This window comes from Culex quinquefasciatus, chromosome 1, assembly GCF_015732765.1.
Source record: "Culex quinquefasciatus strain JHB chromosome 1, VPISU_Cqui_1.0_pri_paternal, whole genome shotgun sequence".
Classification (NCBI taxonomy): domain Eukaryota; kingdom Metazoa; phylum Arthropoda; class Insecta; order Diptera; family Culicidae; genus Culex; species Culex quinquefasciatus.
In genome coordinates this window covers 132,234,563-132,257,840 of record NC_051861.1, presented here as the reverse complement: position 1 = coordinate 132,257,840, position 23,278 = coordinate 132,234,563, and the positions used below count along the sequence as shown (strand labels likewise).

Sequence of the window (23,278 nt, the reverse complement as noted above, 5' to 3'; positions counted from 1 at the left end):
TTAAAAAAAAAGACTCAAAAATTGCATCAAGTGCATCGCGGGGTTGTTTTGGTGCGTGGTTTTTAATTGTTTTGCGCACCAACGATCAGTGCGTGAGAGATATGGGAGAGAAAAGAGATTGACACTGAACTTGAGGTAGGTTTTTGAACAGGTTAAAATGTTGATCAAATTGAATTTATTCTCAAGAGTTACGATTTATGTTACTAGGTAAAGAAAACGGAAAATTCCTTCAGATTACAAAAATACGAAAATAGCAACATTAGACCACCTGCAGGATAGAAACCCTCAAATTGATAAGATAAGTTGGCCCTAGCGAATGCTTCAACGGACTAGAACTGTTACGAAATTCTAAAATTTACTTTATGCGCTAATTAAATAGTGTCTAAAAATAATCACCTTCAAAAGTCGTTCAGTTCTGATAGACAACTTTCTTATTCTTGCATCATGATAACGATCGTTCTGACCGGCCGGCATGTTGTTTTCGTGAATCTCTTTGGCCAATGTTTAGCACCCTCTAGCCACTCTTCTCCAGCCAACCTGCACCGGCCCAAAAAATTTTTTAGCATCATCATCGTGTCGTATAAAACGGCTGGCGACCTCGCCTCTGCCATCAGTCTTCGATTGGCAATTGTCCTCTTCGGTGAAAAAAAAGAGTTTTATCCTCAAAAATCTACGTGAAAAAATGTCCAGCGAACATAGAACCTGTCCCATGAACGGGCAGCACCCCTGCAAGAACGGAACCGCGGCCACAGACATCGACTTTGAGTCGTACTTTGTGCGGCCGGATCTGCAGTCCCGGTGCACCTGGAAGCTCGGAACGACGGAAGCCAACCCGCACCAGAACCGGCCACCGTAAGTTTTAAATCCGAGATTATGTGAAAACCAAGTGTGATTTAGACCCCAGTGAAGAGTGAAAGTGTCTCAACGTGACCTACGATAAGAAATTTGCTGAAAAACCATGTGATTGCTTAGCTTTTGATTGTGGTTTCGTTGAATCGGCCATGCTGAACACATTTAATTTCTAATTGTCTTCAAACGCAACGTAACTTTTTTTTCATTTTTTAAAAACAACTTTTGAACACTAATTTGCAAAAAAAAAAACTAAACAGATAAATAACTACCTTCAAGTTGCAATATTTACTATTTTTATCACATTTTTCACTTCGTTTCACTCAAAGCTTCCGAGATTTTGAATAGCTTCTTATCCTGCAAAAGAAGAAAGATAATCGTTAGGTTAACAAAACGTCTTGGAACGCTCACGTACAGTATGTAAAAAAAAGTATTTACACCCCTTGGGCACTATGCACATTTTGTGATGAAACATGTAAAAAATTTAAAATTTGACAGGAACCTAGTACTACGTTTTGTTCAGAAACTCATGCCAAACATTTTGCTACAAAAAACTCATGAAAAGATGATTTCTATAAAAAGTTATATAACAAATACTATTACGAAAATAAAAAAGGTGCAAAAAAAGTTTGTACACCTTTCGAAAAATTAACATAAATAATGTTATTTATTGAAAAATCACCATAAATCCAGTCTCCCAACTCCAAATAGGCATTCTTGTCTGATTAAAAAAATAATTTGGATTGAATATAAAGTTTACTAACTACTTAGTATAAAAGTTTATATAACTCTGGAAATTCTATATAAAACTTATCTAAACTTAATTTTGCAAACTTTTAATTCAACTAAATGTCAATATATTACCATATAATTGCTAAATAAACATTTTGGAGTGGGTATAACACCGTTTTGGGGGTATTTGTATCGATAGAATAGATTTTTCGTTGGAATTTCGTACCAACCCGGAATTACGTCGTAGGAAAATCCGCCGGCATCCGAACCGGTCCACGATTCACAAGTCAACCTATGTGGAATCGGAAAGGGCATAAAATTTCCGATCTTTTGATACCCAAACATCTACGTTTTCTTTAAAACCTACGTTTTTAAATACCTGGGCAAAAAGTAAGTTTGATCCACGAGAACAAAAATTACGAAATTCCATACATTTTTCGCAGGTTGCTCAAACGAAACCATAACAACGTTTTTGCTTAGGTATTTAAAAACGTAGGTTTTAAAGAAAACCTAGATGTTTGGGTATCAAAAGATCGGAAATTTTATGCCCTTTCCGATTCCACATAGGTTGACTTGTGATGCCTATTTGGAGTTGGGAGACTGGATTTATGGTGATTTGTCAACAAATAACATTATTTATGTTAATTTTTTGAAAGGTGTACATACTTTTTTTGCGCCTTTTTTATTTTCGTAATAGTATTTGTTATATAACTTTTTATAGAAATCATCTTTTCGTGAGCTTTTTGTAGCAAAATGTTTGGCATGAGTTTTTGAACAAAACGTAGTACTAGGTTCCTGTCAAACTTTAAATTTTTTACATGTTTAATCACAAAATGTGCATAGTGCCCAAGGGGTGTAAATACTTTTTTTACATACTGTATAACAAGCAACATAAATTTGTATATTTGCAAAAAAAAAATGTGTGAATAGTTAAATTTGTAAATTTGCAATTATTCAAAATTTTCAGAAATTTGAGTATATTAGATTTTTAGATGTAGAATTCAAATGTATTATAAGTTTAGAATTGTATTTTTAAACATTAGCGTTTTTGCATTTTTGAATATCAGGGTTTTTAGAAATTACAAGAATTGAGGAAGCAATATAATTTTGATATTTAGAAATTTACAACATCATAAAGTTCAAAAAAAATCTAATTTGTGAAATTTATAAATTTTAGAAAGGAACAGAAATTTATAAATTTGTAATTTCAATTTGAGAAATGTTAAGAAATTCAGGATTTCTAAGAATTGTAGAAATTTTCCCAAAATCTAAAATTTTAAATTTAAGAAAACTAAAAATTTTGAGAATTTCAAAAATTTTCAAAATTTTTATTTTTTTTAAGTTTTAAATTTTAGATTTTGGGAAAATTTCTAAAATTCTTAGAAATCCTGATTTTCCTTCAAATTTCTCAAATTGAAATTACAAATTTATAAATTTCTGTTACTTTCTAAAATTTATAAATTTCACAAATTAGATTTTGAACATTAACAATTATTAGGAAGCAACATAAGTTTGTAAATGTAGCTTAGAATTTGAGAAATAAATAGATTTTAAGAATTTTTGAAAATAAAAATCTTAAGATTTTTGAATTTTTCAATGTTTTAGAAATTCAGGAATTCGATTACCATGGAAATTTCGGGACGCAATATAAATTTGTATATTTGAAATTTTAAGCCTTTTTTGAATTTCAGGATTTTTTAAAAATTAAATGAAATTTCGTATTTTGAGAACTTCAGTGTAATTTAGATTTTATTTTAAAAAAAAATCTAATTTTTGAAATTAATACATTTTAGAAAGTAACATAAATTTATGAATTTGTAATTTAAATTTGAGAAATTTTAGGAAATTCAGGAACTCTAAGAATTTTAGGAATTTTCCAAAAATCTAAAAAGATTTTTTAATTTTTATTTTTTTAGAAGCAAAATAAATTTGTTCATTTGTAAATTTAAAAAAAAATAATTGTGGGCTTGTAAGAGACTGAATGTGTGAATAGCTAAATTTATAAATTCGCAGCTCTTTGAAATTTCAGAAATTTGTGAACATAAGATTTTTAGATTTGAAGGCTGTAGAATTTAAATGTTTTATAAGTTTAGAATTGTATTTAAAAACATTAGCGTTTAAACATTTTAGAATTTCAGGGTTTTTAGAAGTTTTAAGAATTGAGGAAGCAACATAAATTCAGAAATTTACAATTTCATGAAGTTTTTTTTTTTTTAATCTCATTTGAGAAATTTATAAATTTTAGAAAACAAACATTAATTTGTTAATTTGTAACTAAAAATCTGAAAAAAAGGAATTTCAAGAATTCTAAAAATTTTAAAATTTAAGAAAATTATTTTTTTTAGATTTTTTTAAATTTTGAACACTCACAATTATTAGGAAGCAACATAAATTTGTAAATGAAGTTTAGAATTTGAGAAATAAATAGATTTTATGAATTTTTAGTTTTTAAAGATTTTAGAAATTCAGGAATTCGAGAACCATGGAAGTCTCAGGAAGCAATATAAATTTGTAAATTTGTAATTTAAAATTTTAGACAAATCGAAATTTTAGAATTTCTGGGTTTTTTTAATTTAATGAAATTTTGTATTTTGAAAATTTCAGTATAATTTAAATTTTAGAATTTTATACAGAATTTTATACAAATTTAAAGAAATTATAAATTTTACAAAATAGCATACATTTGTAATTAAGAATATGAGAAATTTGAAAAATTCAGGAAGCAACATAAATTTGTTGTTTGGAATTTTAGAAATATAAAAAAATATTCCATGACTTTTAAGAATTTCCGCAAATTTGGACAATTAAGGAATTTTAGAGATCATAAAGATTTTAAAATCACTAGGAATTTGAAAATATTAGAATTTCAGTTTGAAATTGTAAACCTGTAGAATTAAAAAATATCAAAATTTTAGCGTTTCAGAATGTCAGGAACATTAGAACTTTAGAATTTTATAAATTCAGGAAGCAATATAAACTTTAAAATTTGTAATGTAAAATTCTAGAATTATAGAAAGTTTAAGAATTTTTCAATTTAAGGAGTAAAAAAATTTAAGGTAAAAACAAAAAAGTGGAATTTCAGAAAATTTTAGGAACTTTGAAAATGTTAAGGAGTATAAAATTTTTTGAATTTCATAACTTTAGAAATTTAAAAATTCTATTAATTTTAGGAAACGCTATGAATTTGATGAATTGTAATTAAATAAATTGATAAATAAAGAAATTTTACAATATTGCAAAATTCATGGGATTTTACAGAATTTTAGAAATTAAGGTTTTTAGAATTGTTTCCTGAGCAACATAAATTTGGAAATTTTAAATTAACAATTAAAGAAAAAACAACAAGAAATTTCAGGAATATTAAAATTTTTGGGAATTTTTAGAATGACGTTTATTAAACTTGAATTTGATTCATTTAAAAAAATTAGGAAGCATATGTTGCTTTTTATAGATTAGAATTTTAGAAACATTAATTTGTGAATTTGTAATTCAGATTTTTAGAACTTTACAAATTTATGGAATTTAAGAGATTTTAAAATTTTTGAGGAATTATCAAATTGAAGAAAATTTAGGAATTTTAAGAATTTGAACTTTCAGAATTTTCATGAATTTTAAGTATTTTAGATACTTAAGAAATTTAAGGATTTTTTAAATTTTAGCAATTTATGAAATTTTTACGAATTTTGGAATTATATAAATTTTAGGAATTATAAGAATTTCAACTTTTAGACATTGAGCATTTTACGAAAAATCCAAATTTAAAAATTTATCCATCATAATTACCATAAGTTTTAGGAAATTTAAATACTCAATAAATTTTAGGATTTTTTGAATTTTCGGAATTTTAGAGATTACAGAAACATTTACCAATTTTAGAATAATTAAAGAAAGTTTTAGAATTTACACCTTTAAAAAAATTGAAATGATGGAATTTTGGAACTATGAAAAAATGAACAATTTAGTTATCAGAATATTCATAAATTTGAGGAAATTGAGTAACTTAAAATATTAAAGGTTTTATGAATTTAGGAATTTTAGAGATTTTTGAAATTTTGCCAAGAATTAAAGAAATTTCAAAAATTTTATCTTACAGTAATTTTAGGAATTTTTACGATCAGAAATTATGAAATTCAGGAATTTTAGAATTATAAAACATCAAACGACGAATTTGAGAATTTTAGAAAATGTAGGAATTTTAAACGTAAAAAAATAAATAAATTTGGAAATATTAAAATTATAAAAACATAACAATTTAACTATTTAAATTTTCATTTTTTTTAGGAATTTTAGATACTTTAGGAGTTTAAAGATGTTATGAATTTTAAGAAATTTAAGAGATTTTAGAAATTTGGAAAAAAGGAAGTATTTTTAACCGATAGAAATTTTTAAGAATTTTGGAATTTTTAGAGATTTTATAAGTTTTGAGTAAGGCTACCAACTGTACGGATTTTTCCTTACCATACGGATTTTCGAACCTCTTCGCGGATTTTTAACAGGCCGGAATTTCTGTAAGGAATTTTACGCATAATACGGATTTGTACGGAATTTTAACAACTTTTTAACCATTGAATTGCTTTTTTGATTTGATCGAAGCTTTTGTTAACTAGAAATTTTTATTTTTCTGTGAGTTTGATTTAAAAAGGGACAGTTCTCCGTGATTTCCTCAATTCAAACTTGATTATCAATAATTCTAGAGTTTTTAAACTATTGTCTTCCATATGTTGGAAGGACCTTTTAAAAAAACTCTAGAATTTTTCTTTTTCCTTACTAAATATATTAATCCCTTTCCAAAGGCTTTCTAAAACTTGTGAAAACATTTGAACATTTGAATTAACTAATCTAGAGTTTTTTAAAGGTCCTATAAACTGTTGTGTTTCACATGTTATAGGACCTTTTCAATAAAATAAAAAACTCTGGAAAAGTGTTCGTGAAAACACTAAGAACGATATTATTCGTAAAAGCAAACTTGACATTTCGTAAACTTTTAAACGTTTAACAAAAAAAGTTGAAGAACATAATGATTTGATTCAAATCACGGTTTATTTTATGAATATTTTTAAACGTGCAAGTCATAATCACTCTGATAACATTTTGTAAAATTTGTTAGCTGTAAAAACGACACAGTTTTATATTTTTAATTCTTAAATATATTAAATTTAATTTATCTAAATCATTCATTTACAGTTTTTGTTATACCATAGTGTCATATCGGAAAAGTGTACGGATTTTTGCTCAGCAAGAGTTGGTAGCCTTAAGTTTTGAGGAACTTAAATCTTCTGAAATTTTTGAAATTATTCAGGAACTTTGGGTATTTTGAAATTTTTTGAGGAATTTTAGAATCATAGAAATTTAAAGAAATTTTTCTTTCGGATTTTTTAGAATTTTTAGGAATTGTTAAAAAAATTTAGGAATGTTTGACTTTGAATTTATTTTTAATTTAAGGAATGTTAGAATAATCGGGTTATTCCTTTTCTATTCAGAATCTATCACGACAAAGCCATCAACAACATCCTCGAGGCGATCGGAAACACTCCCCTGGTCAAGCTAAACAAACTTCCGCAGCAATTTGGCGTGAAATGCAATGTTTGTAAGTATCGCTGACGTTTCGGTCCACACAGCTCCATCTTAAGGGTGTCAAACTAATCCAATTTGCCCCGAACAGACGTCAAGTGCGAATTCCTGAATCCGGCCGGCTCGGTCAAGGATCGCATCGGTTTGCGCATGATCGAGGAAGCCGAACAGCGGGGCCTGCTGAAGCCCGGATCGACCATCATCGAGCCCACGTCCGGAAACACCGGGATCGGCCTGGCGCTGGGTGCCGCCGTCAAGGGCTACAAATGCGTCATCGTGATGCCGGAGAAGATGTCCAACGAGAAGGTGGACACGCTGCAAGCACTCGGCGCCGAAGTGATCCGAACGCCGAACGAGGCCTCGTTCGATTCGCCGGAAGGGTTGATCGCGGTGGCCCAACGCTTGCAACGAGAACGACCGAACGCGGTCATCCTGAACCAGTACACCAATTCGGGCAATCCGTTGTCGCACTACGACGGAACGGGCACGGAAATTGCCAAACAGTTGGACGGAAAGGTGGACATGGTCGTGATGGGCGCGGGAACCGGTGGAACTGCCACCGGATTGGGTCGAAAACTGAAGGAAGTCAACCCCAACTGCAAAGTGGTCTGCTCGGATCCGCTCGGGTCGATTTTGGCCTTCCCGGCGAACCTTAACGTAACCGATTGCAAGTTTTGGGAGGTGGAAGGCGTCGGCTATGACTTTATTCCAACGGTTCTGGACCGCTCGATCGTCGATCAGTGGATCAAGTACAACGACAAGGACGCCTTCACGACGGCCAGAAAGCTGATTGCCGAGGAGGGGCTTCTTCTGGGTGGCAGCGCCGGTGGAAACTGCTTCGTTGCCCTTCAGGCGGCCAGAGAGCTGAAGGAGGGCCAAAACTGCGTGGTGATCGCACCGGACAACATCCGGAACCATCTGACCAAGTTCGTATCGGACAACTGGATGGAGGCTCGCAATTTCAAGGATTGCGTCAATGTCCAAAATCACAAGTAAGTCGGAGGAGTCGACCAGCAATTCCAGACAATCAATAATTTTCAAAAAACCCAATTCCAGGTGGTGGAACCAACCAATCAGCGCGCTGAACCCACGCCCTCCGGTGGCCGTCACGGATAACGTGTCGATCCAGGAGGCGGTCAACATCATGAAACCCCACGCGTACAACCAACTTCCGGTCATTGGCTCGGATGGGACCCTCAAGGGAATGGTTTATCTGTCCAATCTGATCGGGAAGCTCCTCAACGGAATGGTCAAACCGACGGACCCCGTTTCCCGGGCCATCTTCAAGCAGTTCGTGAAGGTCGATCGCGAATGCTGCGTCGGCAAGGCGGCCCGGATCTTGGAAAAAGATCCGTTCGTGCTGATCGTGGACAGCGAAAAGATTCGTAAGTTGCGGGTCGGGGTCGGATGAGGTGGACCATTTTCAGTAAATGTATATATTCAGCAGATACGGCCAATGGCAAGTTCGAGATCCGAGAGCGGGCCATCGGATTGGTGACGCAGCGGGACATTTTGGGATTCATGACCTCTTTCCAGTAGAAAGGATGCGGCGGATCAATTGTTAATACAATCATCAGTATTTTACTCTTAATTTTAACATAAAATAAAAATTACCTTTCGGACAAACATATTTCCATCAATTATGAATAAATTTATCTTTAAAATATCAGAAAATTTTCAAGTTTTGTTTGAAGAAATCCAATAGATTGAAAAAAAAATCTTACCTTCCGGTTCCTCCTCCTCTTCGTCCACCACAATTTGCACCAGCAATCACACTCTTCACTCACTCGCGCACGAAAGAACCGCCACCGCCACCGAAATCCGGATTGGACCGTCGGAATCGAGCCTTGCGAACCGCGACGCCGCATCGTTTCCCGCTTGCGTCGTCCACGCGCGAAGAGAAAATTTGAAATGACGCCGCGTCAGTGACGCGAGAAAATTTATGACAGACGCCCAGGGTTGAATTCAGAAAGATTTACACGCAAAATCAAAAACATGGTTATTCTTCGTTAGTTTTACTGTTTTTTATGTCTAGAAAAACAATGCAAAAGGGTCGCTGGGATTTGTAAACGAAGCATGTATAAGCACTGTATAAGGCTTTCTAATCAGAAATTTACCAACACATGTATGTTTACATGGCAGCTAGACGGTTTTGCATAGAGCTATCTAAGCCCGATCTCACGCACACTAGCTTACCATTTGTTTTTGCTGGCGGGTACAAATTTTAACCTAAAAATCCATCGTGTACGTACACACAATACATGCGCACGTAGATAACTCTATGGCAGCTAGACGGTTGTTTGCATCAGATTTCCTATCTTTTTCTAGCAAAAGTTTTTTGTTTCTAAAAAATTCTAAAGTTCTAAAATTTTAAAATTCTAAAATTCTAAGAGTCTAAAATTCTAAAATTCCAAAATTCCATAATTCCGAAATTCTAAAATTCTAAACTTCTAAAATTAAAAAAATCTAAAAATTCAAAAATTAAAAAATTCTAAAATTCTAAAATTCTAAAATTCTAAAATTTTAAAATTATAAAATTATAATATTCTAAAATTCTAAAATTCTAATATTCTAAAATTCTAAAATTCTAAAATTCTAAAATTCTAAAATTCTAAAATTCTAAAATTCTAAAATTCTAAAATTCTAAAATTCTAAAATTCTAAAATTCTAAAATTCTAAAATTCTAAAATTCTAAAATTCTAAAATTTAAAATTCTAAAATTCTAAAGTTCTAAAATTATAAAATTCTAAAATTCTGAAATTCTAAGATTCTAAAATTCTAAAATTCTAAAATTCTAAAATTCTAAAATTCTAAAATTCTAAAATTCTAAAATTCTAAAATTCTAAAATTCTAAAATTCTAAAATTCTAAAATTCTAAAATTCTAAAATTCTAAAATTCTAAAATTCTAAAATTCTAAAATTCTAAAATTCTAAAATTCTAAAATTCTGAAATTCTAAAATTCTAAAATTCTAAAATTCTAAAATTCTATAAAATTCTAAAATTCTAAAATTCTAAAATTCTAAAATTCTAAAATTCTAAAATTCTAAAATTCTAAAATTCTAAAATTCTAAAATTCTAAAATACTAAAATTCTTAAATTCCAAAATTCTTAAATTCTAAGATTCTAAAATTCTAAAATTCTAAAATTCTAAAATTCTAAAACTCTAAAATTCTAAAATTCTTAAATACTTAAATTCTAAAATTCTAAAATTGGGTACTAAAGCCCTACGTCAATTTTTATGTACAACGGTAAAAAACACGATTAAAAACCATTTCTGATCACTTTGTTTCATTTTAATGCAAAAAAAAATATTGTCAAGACAACATTTTTTCGATGGATCATGGATCAACTATGGTTCCCTTGGAACGAGCTGTCAAGTAGGAGCTTTCTGTCAAGAAGGACCGCGAGGTTAATTTTTAAAATTGATTTAAAAAACCATTTTAAACTCTTTGTGGTCGTACAGAGGGTCATTGTACTCAGAAAAATAAGCTTTATCGCTGTAAACAATAATATCAGCAATCTAAGCTTCATTTTAGGACCCAATTCTAAAATTCTAAATTTTTTAAATTCTAATTTTTTGAAATTCAAACATTCTAAAATTTAAAGTTTCTGAAATTCTAATTTTTATTCAAAAAAGTCTAATAAACAATATTTTTACTTTTTGCTTTTTGGGTATTTTTGTAAACTCCTTATAGCGATTCAAAAAACCCAAAATACGAAAAACTAAAATTTTGTTCATTTCTGGATTTTTTTCGAAAAGGTCCAATAAACCGAATTTTTAGTTTTTGCTTTTTTGGTGTTTTTTAACACCCCTGACTCAAGGCGGTTTCAAAAACACCCAAAAAGCAAAAACTGAAAATTTGATTTATTGGACCTGAGCATGAGCATGGTTGACTGCCAATGAGCTGCTTCTCCGTTATTGACAGATCAGCTGAAGTTAAACAATGAGTCAAAAATGATCAGTGGGAGCCAACCATCCGTTCACTGTTTAACCTCTGAAGATCTCTACTTTATTAGTCAATACCGGCGCCCTCCCAAGAAGCCTGCAGTTCAACGAAAGAGAGGAATGTTTGTCCGATAGTTGAAGTTGCAGACTCATCAAGCACATAGTTTTTCGCTATATACTTGTTGATACCGCTTGAGACCGTTGAATCCACAGCATCTCCTTCAAGCATCACGTGATTAATATTTTTTTGGGTTAGTAGGATAAGCTATTGGCTTTTCGATGCCTCCCGAGCTACGACGCTATGGGGAGGACTTTCATAACAGACCCGTCGGCGAGCCTTCCGAGCAACGATGCTATAGTGTTATTTACGTGCGCATGTATTGCGTGTACATACACGAAAAAAAGTGAGGTTAAATTTTGTCCGGCCAGCAAAATCAAATGGTGCGCTAGTGTGCGTACGCGAAACGTCATAAAGCTCTATGGGAAGGTCTTTCTGGTTAACACACAAACTCACTCACACACAGTTATTTTGCTCCACTATTAACTCAACGATCCAAATTCTCAGTGCGTCTTTCGTTCATTATATAGAAATGGCTTTTTCAACGCAAAAAAAATAAAACCTTATTCGAAAAATTTAAACACAATCCACCCGACGCCGTGCCTTCCGATCAACGATGATATAGGAAGGGCTTTGAAAATCACAAAACAATAAATTAAGACACACACATTTCACGACAAAAAGCACACAAAAGAAATCACTTTCCACTCCGAATATTTTTTACGACCACGCGCTCACTTTGTCAATTATGCACTAATGACGCTGCATTTTCAGAGGGTAATCTTCTCCTCGCAGCACACAATACACGATAAAAATCAGGAAATTTGATTTATTGGACCTTTTCAAACAAAAAAAACTCCAGATTTGGAGCCTGCAACATAAATAATTTCAAACAGCCGATTTGCACACCCCTAGTCAAATCAGCCCAACTCGAAGCCGAAAACTAATCACTTTCGAACGATTCCAATTTTCCGTGTGAATTTTGACACATCAGCATCATCAGCTAAAAAAAAGTCTAAAGAAATTGCTCGTCGTCGTCGGTTCGGTTCGCGATCGAATTACGGATGTTTATCGCGGAATTCTGGCGAAGAAGTGCCCAGTGAAGAGCCAAGTGTCCGTCCGCGGGTGCGTCATCGCGTTCCCCCCCAGAAGAGTTCGGTTCCCCGACGATGGCCACCGTCGTTTGGTGGGAGTGAAAGTTTTTTTTTCTGCAGAGTTTCGCGTTTTTTCCGCTTCGGTGCCTTTTTCCTCCTGCTTCGTCTGGTCGTGTCCAGATTTGCCACGGTTAAAGGGTGAGGGGGTGGTCCGCGGTGGTGTAGCAGCTTGCAGGAGATTAACTGGTTAAAGTGTTGTCCTCTGGAAGGCAGAATGGCACTCAAGAAGGTGAAGGGAAATTTCGAGCGGATGTTTGACAAGAATCTGACGGATCTGGTCCGGGGCATCCGGAACAATAAGGACAATGAGGCCAAGTATATCGCCCAGTGCATGGAGGAGATTAAGCAGGAACTGCGCCAGGATAATGTGAACGTGAAGGCGAATGCCGTGGCCAAGCTGACGTATTTGCAGATGTGCGGCTACGACATAAGTTGGGCCGGATTTAACATAATCGAGGTGATGAGCTCGAACCGGTTCACGTGTAAACGGATTGGCTATCTGGCGGCGAGTCAGTGCTTTCATCCGGACAGCGAGCTGCTCATGTTGACCACAAACATGGTCCGGAAGGATCTGAGCTCGACCAATCAGTACGACGCCGGCGTGACCCTGTCCGGGTTGAGTTGCTTCATCTCGACGGACCTGTCCCGGGATTTGGCCAACGACATCATGACGCTGATGAGCTCAACCCGGCCGTATCTCCGCATGAAGGCCGTCCTCATGATGTACAAGGTGTTTCTCCGATATCCGGAGGCACTCCGTCCGGCGTTTCCCAAGCTGAAAGAAAAGCTCGAAGATCCGGATCCGGGCGTCCAGTCGGCGGCTGTCAACGTGATCTGCGAGCTCGCTCGGAAAAATCCTAAAAATTACCTTTCGTTGGCACCGATTTTCTTCAAACTGATGACCACTTCCACCAACAATTGGATGCTCATCAAAATCATCAAGCTGGTAAGTCCCACACGGTACGCGCCTCTCCCAAGTGGCCACCCGTTAATCTCAACTCTAATATCAATTCAAGTTTGCCAGCCTGACGGCCATCGAACCGGCCCTCGGAAAGAAGCTGACCCATCCGCTGATCGAGTTGATCTCGAGGTTTTTTTCGTTATTATGTATTTTTACTTTTAGCAGCGCCCTCATCTATTATCTTATCGCTCTCTTATTCATACAGCAAAACAAACACCTTTACCATATTTTCCCCCATTTTTTTCTCTCCCTTCCTCGTTGCAGTTTGGTGCTTTAACACCGCTAGAACCTAGGCTAGGCAAAAAGCTTATCGAACCGTTGACCAATCTGATTCATAGGCAAGTAGCAGAGATTTGTTTTTATGTTTTTTTTTTTTGGGCGATTACTTTCTATCTGTTGTCTTTGATGTATATCGTCAGAGATAAGTAAGACGCGTTATTAATGTTATTTAAAAGATCTAGCTTTAAAAGTAAGCTCAGTAAGAAGATGTTACTATGGTAAGTTATAAAGCTAGATGTATTCTTAGCTAAAATAGCTTTGAAATGATTAAGTTACGGGTGTTTCTCCATAAAATAAATCGCTCAACTTCTTGGTGTTGGCGGTTTATATTGCAAAATACATACTTTTTTCTGTTTTCTTTACATTAATTCACTTCGAGCTCAAATTCAACGAATCGTCATTGCGGTAAACTTTATGCAGTAGGCCTGACCGCTTCAACGTTTGTAATGTTTAAGTGCATTTTTTTTTTGCGATGGCGCACTACAAATGTTGATAAATGACAAGAAGAAGGCTAGGCGTAATATAATGTAAGGCTTTCTCCAGGATCCCTTCAAAAGATTGGCAGCGCTATGATTTGATTAGATCTATATATAAGATTTTCATCATATTAATTCATGATTTATCATATCTTTTAAAATAAGTTAAAAAATTTGTAAAACCCGGAATCAAAGTTATAATATTTAGGAATAACAAAGTGAATTTTAGAATTTTAGAATTTTAAAATTTTAGAATTTTAGAATTTTAAAATTTTTGAATTTTTGAATTTTTGAATTTTTGAATTTTAGAATTTTAGAATTGTAGAAGTTTTGAATTTTTGAATTTTTGAATTTTAGAATTTTAGAATTTTAGAATTTTAGAATTGTAGAAGTTTTGAATTTTTAAATTTTTGAATTTTTGAATTTTAGAATTTTAGAATTTTAGAATTTTAGAATTTTAGAATTTTAGAATTTTAGAATTTTAGAATTTTAGAATTTTAGAATTTTAGAATTTTAGAATTAGAATTTTAGAATTTCAGAATTTCAGAATTTCAGAATTTTAGAATTTTAGAATTTAGAATTGTCTGTTTGTCCGTGCTCGTAGTTATATGCATCCGTTCTGTTTCAAATGTGAAAGTGACCTTTAGTGCATCTCCAGCGCGGGTAGCAAAGCGCATCGAAGCAAATCAAATTTGCACCCGACGTCAACCCCACCGCGGTACCTGTCGCGGTAGCAAATTTGCTCTCAGTTCTTCGGGATTTCACTTTGCTACCCGCTATTCTGCTGGTTTGCTACACAGTAAAAAAAAACATGGTAAAATTACATCTAAAATGGGGTACATCTTTTATGTCAGAAAAAAGCTTCAATTTTACCTCTACTAATGTGTAAATTTACATCTGGTAGACGCTAGGAAAAAAATATCTGTAATCCAAAAAAAATATCAAACCGGCGATAGCTATATCTGGCTTACTAAGTCCGCGCCCCAACCCGCACGGCCAAATCGCCGCTGTGAAAACTGGACGATCAAAGCCGATTTGAAGTAAATTATTTTTTTAATTCAAAAAAAAAAAAAAAACAAAAAAATAAATTTAAAAGACTGAACAAATTTAAAATTCTAAATCATTTAAATAATAAATAAAAAATAGATTTTTAAAAAATCAAAAAAAAAAATGAAAAAAAATCAAAAAAAAAATGGAAAAATTATTAAAGAAGTTGGAAAAAAATAAAAAAGATTGAAAAAAATAAAAAGAAATTGAAAAAATTAAAAAATAGTTATTTTAATTAAAAAAAAAAACAAAAATTTGTATTTTAGAATTTTTAAATTTTTAAATTTTTGAATTTTTGAATTTTTGAATTTTTGAATTTTTGAATTTTTGAATTTTTGAATTTTTGAATTTTTGAATTTTTGAATTTTTGAATTTTAAAATTTTAGAATTTTAGAATTTTAGAATTTTAGAATTTTAGGGTTTTAGAATTTTAGAATTTTAGAATTTTAAATTTTTTGAATTTTTGAATTTTTGAATTTTTGAATTTTAGAATTTTAGAATTTTAGAATTTTAGAATTTTAGAATTTTAGAATTTTAGTATTTTAGTATTTTAGAATTTTAGAATTTAAGAATATTAGAATTTTAATATTTTATATTTTTGAATTTTTTAAATTTTTGAATTTTTGTTTTTTTTTTTTTGAATTTTTGAATTTTTGTATTTTTGGATTTTTTATTTTAGAATTTTAAATTTTAGAATTTTTGAATTTTTGAATCATACACAAAAGCAGGCATACAAAAATCTCCGAAACACGCATTCAAAACTTTGCCCCCGGTTTGGCGGTACTTCTCGGGTATCAGAAAATGAGTACCCGACAGGTACCGATGACGGAGTTTTTTCAAGGTGGCAAATTTGATCTCGGTATTCATGAGCCGGGTGCAAATTTGATTTGCACCCCAACGCTGGAGATGACCTTATAAATTCTTTTTTGGGATAAATTAACATAGTCCACCGTTAATATAGCTTGATAACTTGCTAGTAACAAGACCATCGTTCGAACAGCTCAAAGTAATCGCTTCATCATTTTCAAAAACCCCCCCGCTAATACATTCTTTTCCAACCTTTAAAAAACAGCACCTCGGCGATGAGCCTGCTGTACGAGTGTATCAACACGGTGATCGCCGTCCTGATCAGCATCAGCAGCGGAATGCCCAACCACAGCGCTTCCATCCAGCTGTGCGTGCAGAAGTTGCGCATCCTCATCGAGGACTCGGACCAAAACCTCAAGTACCTTGGTCTGCTGGCGATGTCCAAGATCCTGAAGACGCACCCGAAGAGCGTCCAGACGCACAAGGATCTGATTTTGGCGTGTTTGGACGACAAGGACGAGTCGATCCGGTTGAGGGCGCTGGATCTGCTGTACGGGATGGTGTCGAAGAAGAACTTGATGGAGATTGTGCGGCGGTTGTTGGGGCATATGGAACGGGCCGAGGGGTCGGCGTATCGGGACGAGTTGCTGTTCAAGGTGATTGAGATTTGCTCGCAGGGTTCGTACCAGTACGTGACGAACTTCGAGTGGTATTTGACGGTGCTGGTGGAGTTGATTCAGTTGGAGTCCGGGTCGAAGCATGGCAAGGTGATTGCGACGCAGCTGCTGGATGTGGCGATTCGGGTTCAGGCGGTTCGTAACTTTGCGGTCAATGAGATGTCCACGTTGTTGGCGTCGTATCCGATCGCGGCCCAGAACAGCACCATGCACGAGGTTCTGTACGCTGCGGCTTGGATCGTGGGCGAGTTTGGAAGCTGTCTGGACAATCCGGAACAGACGTTGAACATCTTGCTGCAGCCGCGACAGGTCCCGGGCCACATCCAGGCCGTTTACGTGCAAAATGCCACCAAGCTGTTCGCCAATCTGGCCCACGATTGTCTCGAGGAGGACAACCTGGCCGACGTCCGGAAGTACTGCGACCAGCTGCTGGACGGCCTGCCGGTTTACCTCAGCTCGGGTGACATCGAAGTACAGGAACGGGCCAGCTCGGCCTTCATGACGGTGCAAATGCTCAAGGCGCGCTTGGCGGCGACGACGACCGGAGACGGAACCGCCGCAGATATCCTCGACGACGTTGACGTCGTGGTGCTGGGGAAGCCCTCGATTCCACCGGAAGTGGCCGCGCTGATTCGAGAAATACGCGAACTCTTCGTCGGCGATCTCAACCCGGTCGCTCCGAAGGCCCAGCGCAAGGTTCAACTGCCCGAGGGACTCGACCTGGACGAGTGGATCAACACGCCGCCCCAGGTCAGCAGCGAGTCCAGCGACGAGGAAAAGTTTTCGCTGTTTGGACACGGAGTCGGCGAAGATCGCGAGACGACCAACGGTGGCGAGCATCGACGGTATCGCCAGGTCGAGCAGACTCCTGAGGAAATGGAGCGGGTAAGACTACTATCCTCCAAGACCAACCTTAAGATATTAACAAAACTTCATTCTTTTAGCTCCGCGAAGCTCGCATCCTCGAGCAGACCAACAACCCGAACTATCTCAAGCCGGCCAAAAAGAAGTCGTCCTCCCAAGACTACCAGAACGCGGAGAACTACGACGAAATACCGATCGCGGAGATTGCGCTCGAGGTGCCGCTGCAAATACATTGTAAGCAATTTTTACCTCTTTTTTTTCTGAGAAAAAAAAATAATAAAAAATCAAATTTCATTTTCCAGCCACGAAGCGTTCCGACAAGTATCTGGTGGAGCAGCAAAAGTCCTCGTCCTCGTCCAAGGCTGCCGGCGGTGCACACAGCAAAAAGGCCAGCAAAAAGTCCAAGCGGCACAGCAAGAAGAGTGGCAGCAGCAAGCAGCAGCGGTACAGCGAAAGCGATTCCGACAGTGACGGTGAGTTCAGCTTGGCGAAGTTAAGATAATTTTGATGGAATGTCCAAGCTTGTTGTAGATCCCAAGCCGCTGCACGTGGTCAACACGGTGGTGGAGCTGCCGGAGGGGGCCATCCTATCCGACACCGAGGACAAGAACGCCGAAGATCTGGACGATCCGCACCGGGCGCTGGACATTGACTTGGATGCGTGAGTAGAAAGCGATTAAAATTCTTAAAATTTCGAGAGTTTAGGAATTTCCTTTTAAAAAATAGTAGAGTAGAGAGTTCGATCTCCCGAAATGATTTGCAAACGACTGTTGTGGCTTGTGAGCGTTAGAAGGACTAAGTCTAATATAGAATCCAAGCCAAAAACTTACAAGATTGCATTTGAAAATTTTATTAGTTTGATGAATTAAAAAAATGTTGGTTGTATTTAATTCTAGGATTTTATGAATTTTTCAAAAGGTGAAAGTTTCAAAACTTTTTTTGGGAATTTCTAAAAAAAAATCCTTTGTTTCCAAAAATTAAAAAATCTAAGGCATTTACAAAATTCTAAAATATTTAAATAACAAAAACTAATTTTTTAAGTTTGACATTTTTAGCATTTTACAAACTTACACATATTATGTTTGTTACATTTTAAATAATTTAAAAAAAAATTAAATTAAAAAACATACTTCCAAAAAACCTGAAAAAATGCTAAAAGTCTACAGTAAGAACTCCTTAATATTAAAAATTCCTAAAATTTAAAATAAAACTAAAATCCTTAATCTCCCATAAGAAAAAAAGAATACAAAATTTTAGGAATTCGAAGAATTTTGAAAAAAATAATTTTTTTGTTCTAAAATTTTAAGACTTTTCAAAATTTTCCAAGCAACTCATTTTTTTTAATTCCCGGAATATCAGCATATTTTTTAAACTTCGGTTTTCTATACATTTCTATTTTGAAAATTAAGAAACTCCAAATTTTAAGAGTTCAATGAACTTTTAAAATGTTAGTCGTTTTTTTGTTCTACAATTTCTAGAATTTTTAAGAGATTTCAAAATTTCAAACTTTTCAGCACTTGAGATTTATTTTAATAATTTCTAAAATTTCAAAACCCTAAATTCAAAAAATGACAAGATTTTTTTTTAATCCTGAAATATTTAAAATTAAAAAAAAACTAATTTTAAAGGTTTGATATTTTTAGCATTCAATAAACTTGTTTGTTAAATTTCAAATATTCTTGATTTTTTTCATTTCTGCGAATTTTTAAAAAAAACTTGAATTTAAAATCTTAAAATTCCAAAAAAATAAATCTAAAAAAAACAAAATAAAATATTAAAATTCGAAAAAATGCAACAAAAAAAAAACCAAGCTGGAAAAAATAGAATTAAAAAAAATCTTAAAATCTCACAAAAAAAAAGAATTCAAAGAATTGAAAAAAAAAACATTTCCAGGTCTTTAAAAAAATTAAAATTTTCAAATATTTCACATTTCAGATTTTTTAAATTTCAAGAATTTAAGATTTTTTAGCTTTGGTATACTAAACATTTTAACCTTGGAAAACCTAAAGTTTTTCATAAAATTATAAAATAGCTAATTCAAATTTTTTTTTAAATTCCAAGTAGGTATCAAAAAAAATAATTTAACAAAAACAAATTCTAAAGCTTATAAAATGCTAAAAAATTCAAAATCGGGAAAATTAAATTCTTAATTCCTATGGTTTAACATGTTCAAAAATGTGTTCACGAGGTTAATGAATGGCCCCTTTCTGAAATCCTAAAATAATCAAAAAAATATTTATTATTGGCATTATGATTTTTAATGTTGGTTTATGGTCACTTTTGAAAAATAGATAAAATAAAATATGTGCAGAAAAATAAAATTATTTTCTGTAAATAAGAATGAATATTATCTCTTCAACGGTAGCCTTGATAATGTTTAAAATTCCCATTATTTGGAATAAAATCAAATTAAAAATCCTGATGCTATTGAAAAAAAAAATCACTAAATTAAAACTTTTGAACATAACGATCAATTGAAATTTAATTCAAACTGAAATTGTTAAATTATGTACAAAGTTAAAAAAAAAACTATTTGAAATTCAGTTTAAAAAAATAACGTGACATCTGAAAAATATCAATAATCAACTTTCTTAAATACTAAAAATCAATATATTAAATAAATCCCATTTGTTTTTAATTCTAAAGTACACCAAATAAAAATAATTATCCTTCAATTCAAAATGTTGGGGCCATTCATAAACCACATGAACCCAAAAAAAATCGTCAAATGTCCTTAGTATTAAAAATCCCAAATTCTAAAAAAAATCATAATAATTTTCAAAAAATTTGGACAAATATCACAATTCCAACAAACTTTTTCAAAAAGAAAAAAAAAATCTATTGAAAAAAACAAATCCCGTAAAATTTTTAAAGTTCAAAAAAAATTCTAAATTTCTTTTTTTTTACATGTCTATTTTTTTTTTAATTTTAAGTGCCTGTAAAATAATCTGGTATGTTTAAGTTTTGAATAACTATTTTTTTTTACATGGGTGATGAATATAGAGAATGCGTAACGTGATTTTCGAATGATCCCACTTTGTTTACATCTTCAAAGTAGGAGGCTGTTCAAGCACAAGCATGACTTTTTTCATACTGGTGGGTCTGGGGCCAATATCACCCCCCATACAAATTTCAGCATTTTTGTATGACCCAATCTCCCATTCTTGCAAAAAAAAAGACAATTTTTAATGATCGATAACATTACTTTCTACTTTTGGCGAACAGTAAATTGGTTCCACTTTGACAGTTCAAAATTGAGGCCGTTTTGCAAACCAATATTCAGCACCCAGCTTTTAACTATTAAAAAATTCTACAGTTTTGTGTGTTTTCCAAGGTATTTTTTTCTTTTTATTCGAATAATTTAAAAAAATACATGATTTTTAAAATTGTTCAAAATATCAGATCAGAAAAATCAGAAAGTGTTTGCAATTTTTAGGATTTAAATAATCCTAAAATCAGACATGCATCGGCACTATGAGCTCGTTTTAAAGGCACTCAGCTAGTTCTAGATGGCATTTTCATTTAAAGCAATGTTATGCTTGTTGCTAGGTAAAAATCTCTTGTTTTTGGCTTGAATAATGTGTAGAAAACATTGGTTCATTGGAAAACCCGATTTTAGCTATATTTTCATTTAATGTTCTCTTAAGCTCTCAAGAAGAACTTCTTAAAAGCTCTTTGAGTGCAATTAAGAGTTCTTAACCTATATCTCAGTTGGGTTTCAAAATAATCTCTCAGGGTCTTCGGGAGCCTAAAAGACAAGCGTAATTAGCGTATTCTAATCACTGGCACAACATGCTGGGTATCTTCTACGTGAAATGCCAAACAAGTTCTTCTAAAAGAGGAGTTAGAGCGGATGCATGTCTGCCTAAAATATTAATATTTTAATTTTTATTCAAAAACTCCATAAATTTACGAAAATTTTCGAAACGTCAAAAAAATATATTAACTCAGAAAATGTTTAAAAAAAACTGAAATTACAAAAAAATTGAAATAAAATAAAAAGAAAAAAAATTACAAAAATGATAAAAAAAATATTTTTTTTTTTACTTTAATTTATAAAATTAAATTATTGTTACTTTTGTATAGCCATTTGTAATTTCCACAATTTTATAGTTTATTTTTTTTTTGTTCTGGATATTTCTGATTTTTCATAAGGGAATTCTAAAATCCAAATATTTTCGTTACGTAATACAAGAACACTCCCCTTTTCAATTCCCAGCCCCATCGAGGACCATCGCCCAGCGCAGCGAAATTCGTCCTCAAAGGCCAGCCGGTCCGGTGGTTTGCTTGGTGAGCATTTGTCCACCAAAGCCGCCTCCGCAGCAGCCCCGCCCACCTCGAACGACATCGTGGCCATCGACGCCGAAGAGGCCGGTTCCAAGAGCCGGCACCGCCACAAGAAGGACCGAAAGAAGTCCAAAAAGGAGGACAAAAAAGAGGATCTGCTCGAAGTGGGCCAAGAGGACAAGAAGAAGCGAAGGAAGAAGACCAAGATGGCCGGGGAAGGGGCGGAAGCGGCCAACAACAATGGTGGTGGAGGGGAGGAGGAAGCCAGACAAAAGCAAAAGAAGAACAAAAAGGAAAAGTTGAGCAAAAGTGAGCAGAAAAAGCTGATGAGTGGGTACGAGGAAGCCCTCGGAATCTCGACGCCGAGCAAAGAGGTTATTTAATAGAGAGAAAATTAACTTTAAAATGGCCTTTTATTTTTGGTTCTTTCCGTCGCCGCCAACGCAACCGCCTATCCACTAAAGAGAAGAAAAAAAACGAATAAAAATAGTGTTATACTCAAAGTACTCAGACTTGTAAGTTTTCTGTTCACAACAAACAAATTTGTCAGCGTAAACAACACACACACTCTCCTAAACACACTTAAAGTAAGTCAACTTTTAAGAAAGAATAAAAAAAACGAAGATGTCTAAAAATTAAAAACCAGCTTAAGCTAACCGACGACCCGACGAGAGCAAACAGACTAAAGTCGATTTTACTAAACTTTATTAGGGGGAAAAAAACGAATGAAAAGAGAATAAAACGGCCCAGTGTGGTGTGGAAAGAGAATGAAATTTTTAGAACAAATTAACAAAATGTGGTGCCGCTTGCTAAATTACTGCGTAGAGCTAGAAATTAAACAAAATATCCCGAAAAAAATTGCTTACTTCCTCGAAGTTGAGTTTAACACTTTAACAAAATCGCTGTCTGGCAGAAGAAGAAAAAGGAAAAACTGATCAACTGATTCGGCTTCGATGCAAGTGAGGTATTTGTGTAAGAATGAAGAGCAGAAAAAAAACAGATCTAAAAAACAAGCGATTATTCATCTTAGGTGATGATTGTTAATTAATCAGTAATTACAGGCATATTATGATCATTATATACTATTATTATCATTATTATTATTATGCAAAAAAAAAACAGAAACAGAAGCAGAACGTAAATATATATAATTTATCTAATATGCAGCGAGAAGTGACTTTTTCGAGAAGTGGAACGGAAAGAAATTCTACTCCGTAATAACCAATAACGGCGCCCACCTTGTCAAAGTATCGCAATTTAAAAGTATCGTAATATTTCGATATTATGTCTGACGGCTCCAGCTCGACAAAGATTTAGATGATTGAAAAGTGTCTTCCGATATTCCGAAATCGGGAATGAGGCTCGATGGTTTTTGCTCAACAAAAAAAAAATACGATGCACCTTTTTTTGTTGTGTTTCAAAAATCCGGCGTTTAAATATTGTTTTTCTGTTTTTGGGGGTCCGAGGTTATTTAATTTTTTTTTGTGGCGTTAAAAATCCGAAATGAAAAGTATTGAAATCCTGAAATAAGAATCCAAAAATTTTAAAAATTCAAAAAATAATATGAAC

At 33.7% G+C, this 23,278-nt stretch overlaps 2 protein-coding genes across 3 annotated transcripts; both read left to right on the top strand.

Moving 5' to 3' along the window:
* Positions 1 to 560: 560 nt before the first annotated feature.
* Positions 561 to 8,782, top strand: LOC6045736 (cystathionine beta-synthase-like protein). Of its 2 annotated transcripts, none has more exons than XM_038249548.1 (5): positions 561 to 852; positions 7,062 to 7,168; positions 7,244 to 8,144; positions 8,209 to 8,537; positions 8,597 to 8,782. In XM_038249548.1, exons 1-5 carry the CDS (start codon positions 683 to 685, stop codon positions 8,689 to 8,691), a joined length of 1,602 nt encoding a protein of 533 aa, XP_038105476.1. In that variant the 5' UTR covers positions 561 to 682; the 3' UTR covers positions 8,692 to 8,782. The 2 variants fall into 2 exon arrangements, with proteins under 2 accessions (XP_038105476.1, XP_038105477.1); XM_038249549.1 differs by having other exon boundaries at positions 562 to 852; positions 8,600 to 8,782.
* A 3,372-nt stretch (positions 8,783 to 12,154) lies between these two features.
* LOC6045735 (AP-3 complex subunit delta) lies at positions 12,155 to 22,871 on the top strand. Its single transcript, XM_038249547.1, has 7 exons — positions 12,155 to 13,257; positions 13,537 to 13,610; positions 16,147 to 17,443; positions 17,503 to 17,656; positions 17,725 to 17,895; positions 17,954 to 18,083; positions 21,642 to 22,871. The coding sequence occupies exons 1-7, from the start codon at positions 12,526 to 12,528 to the stop codon at positions 22,090 to 22,092; spliced, it is 3,009 nt and encodes a 1,002-aa protein (XP_038105475.1). The 5' UTR covers positions 12,155 to 12,525; the 3' UTR covers positions 22,093 to 22,871.
* Positions 22,872 to 23,278: the final 407 nt, after the last annotated feature.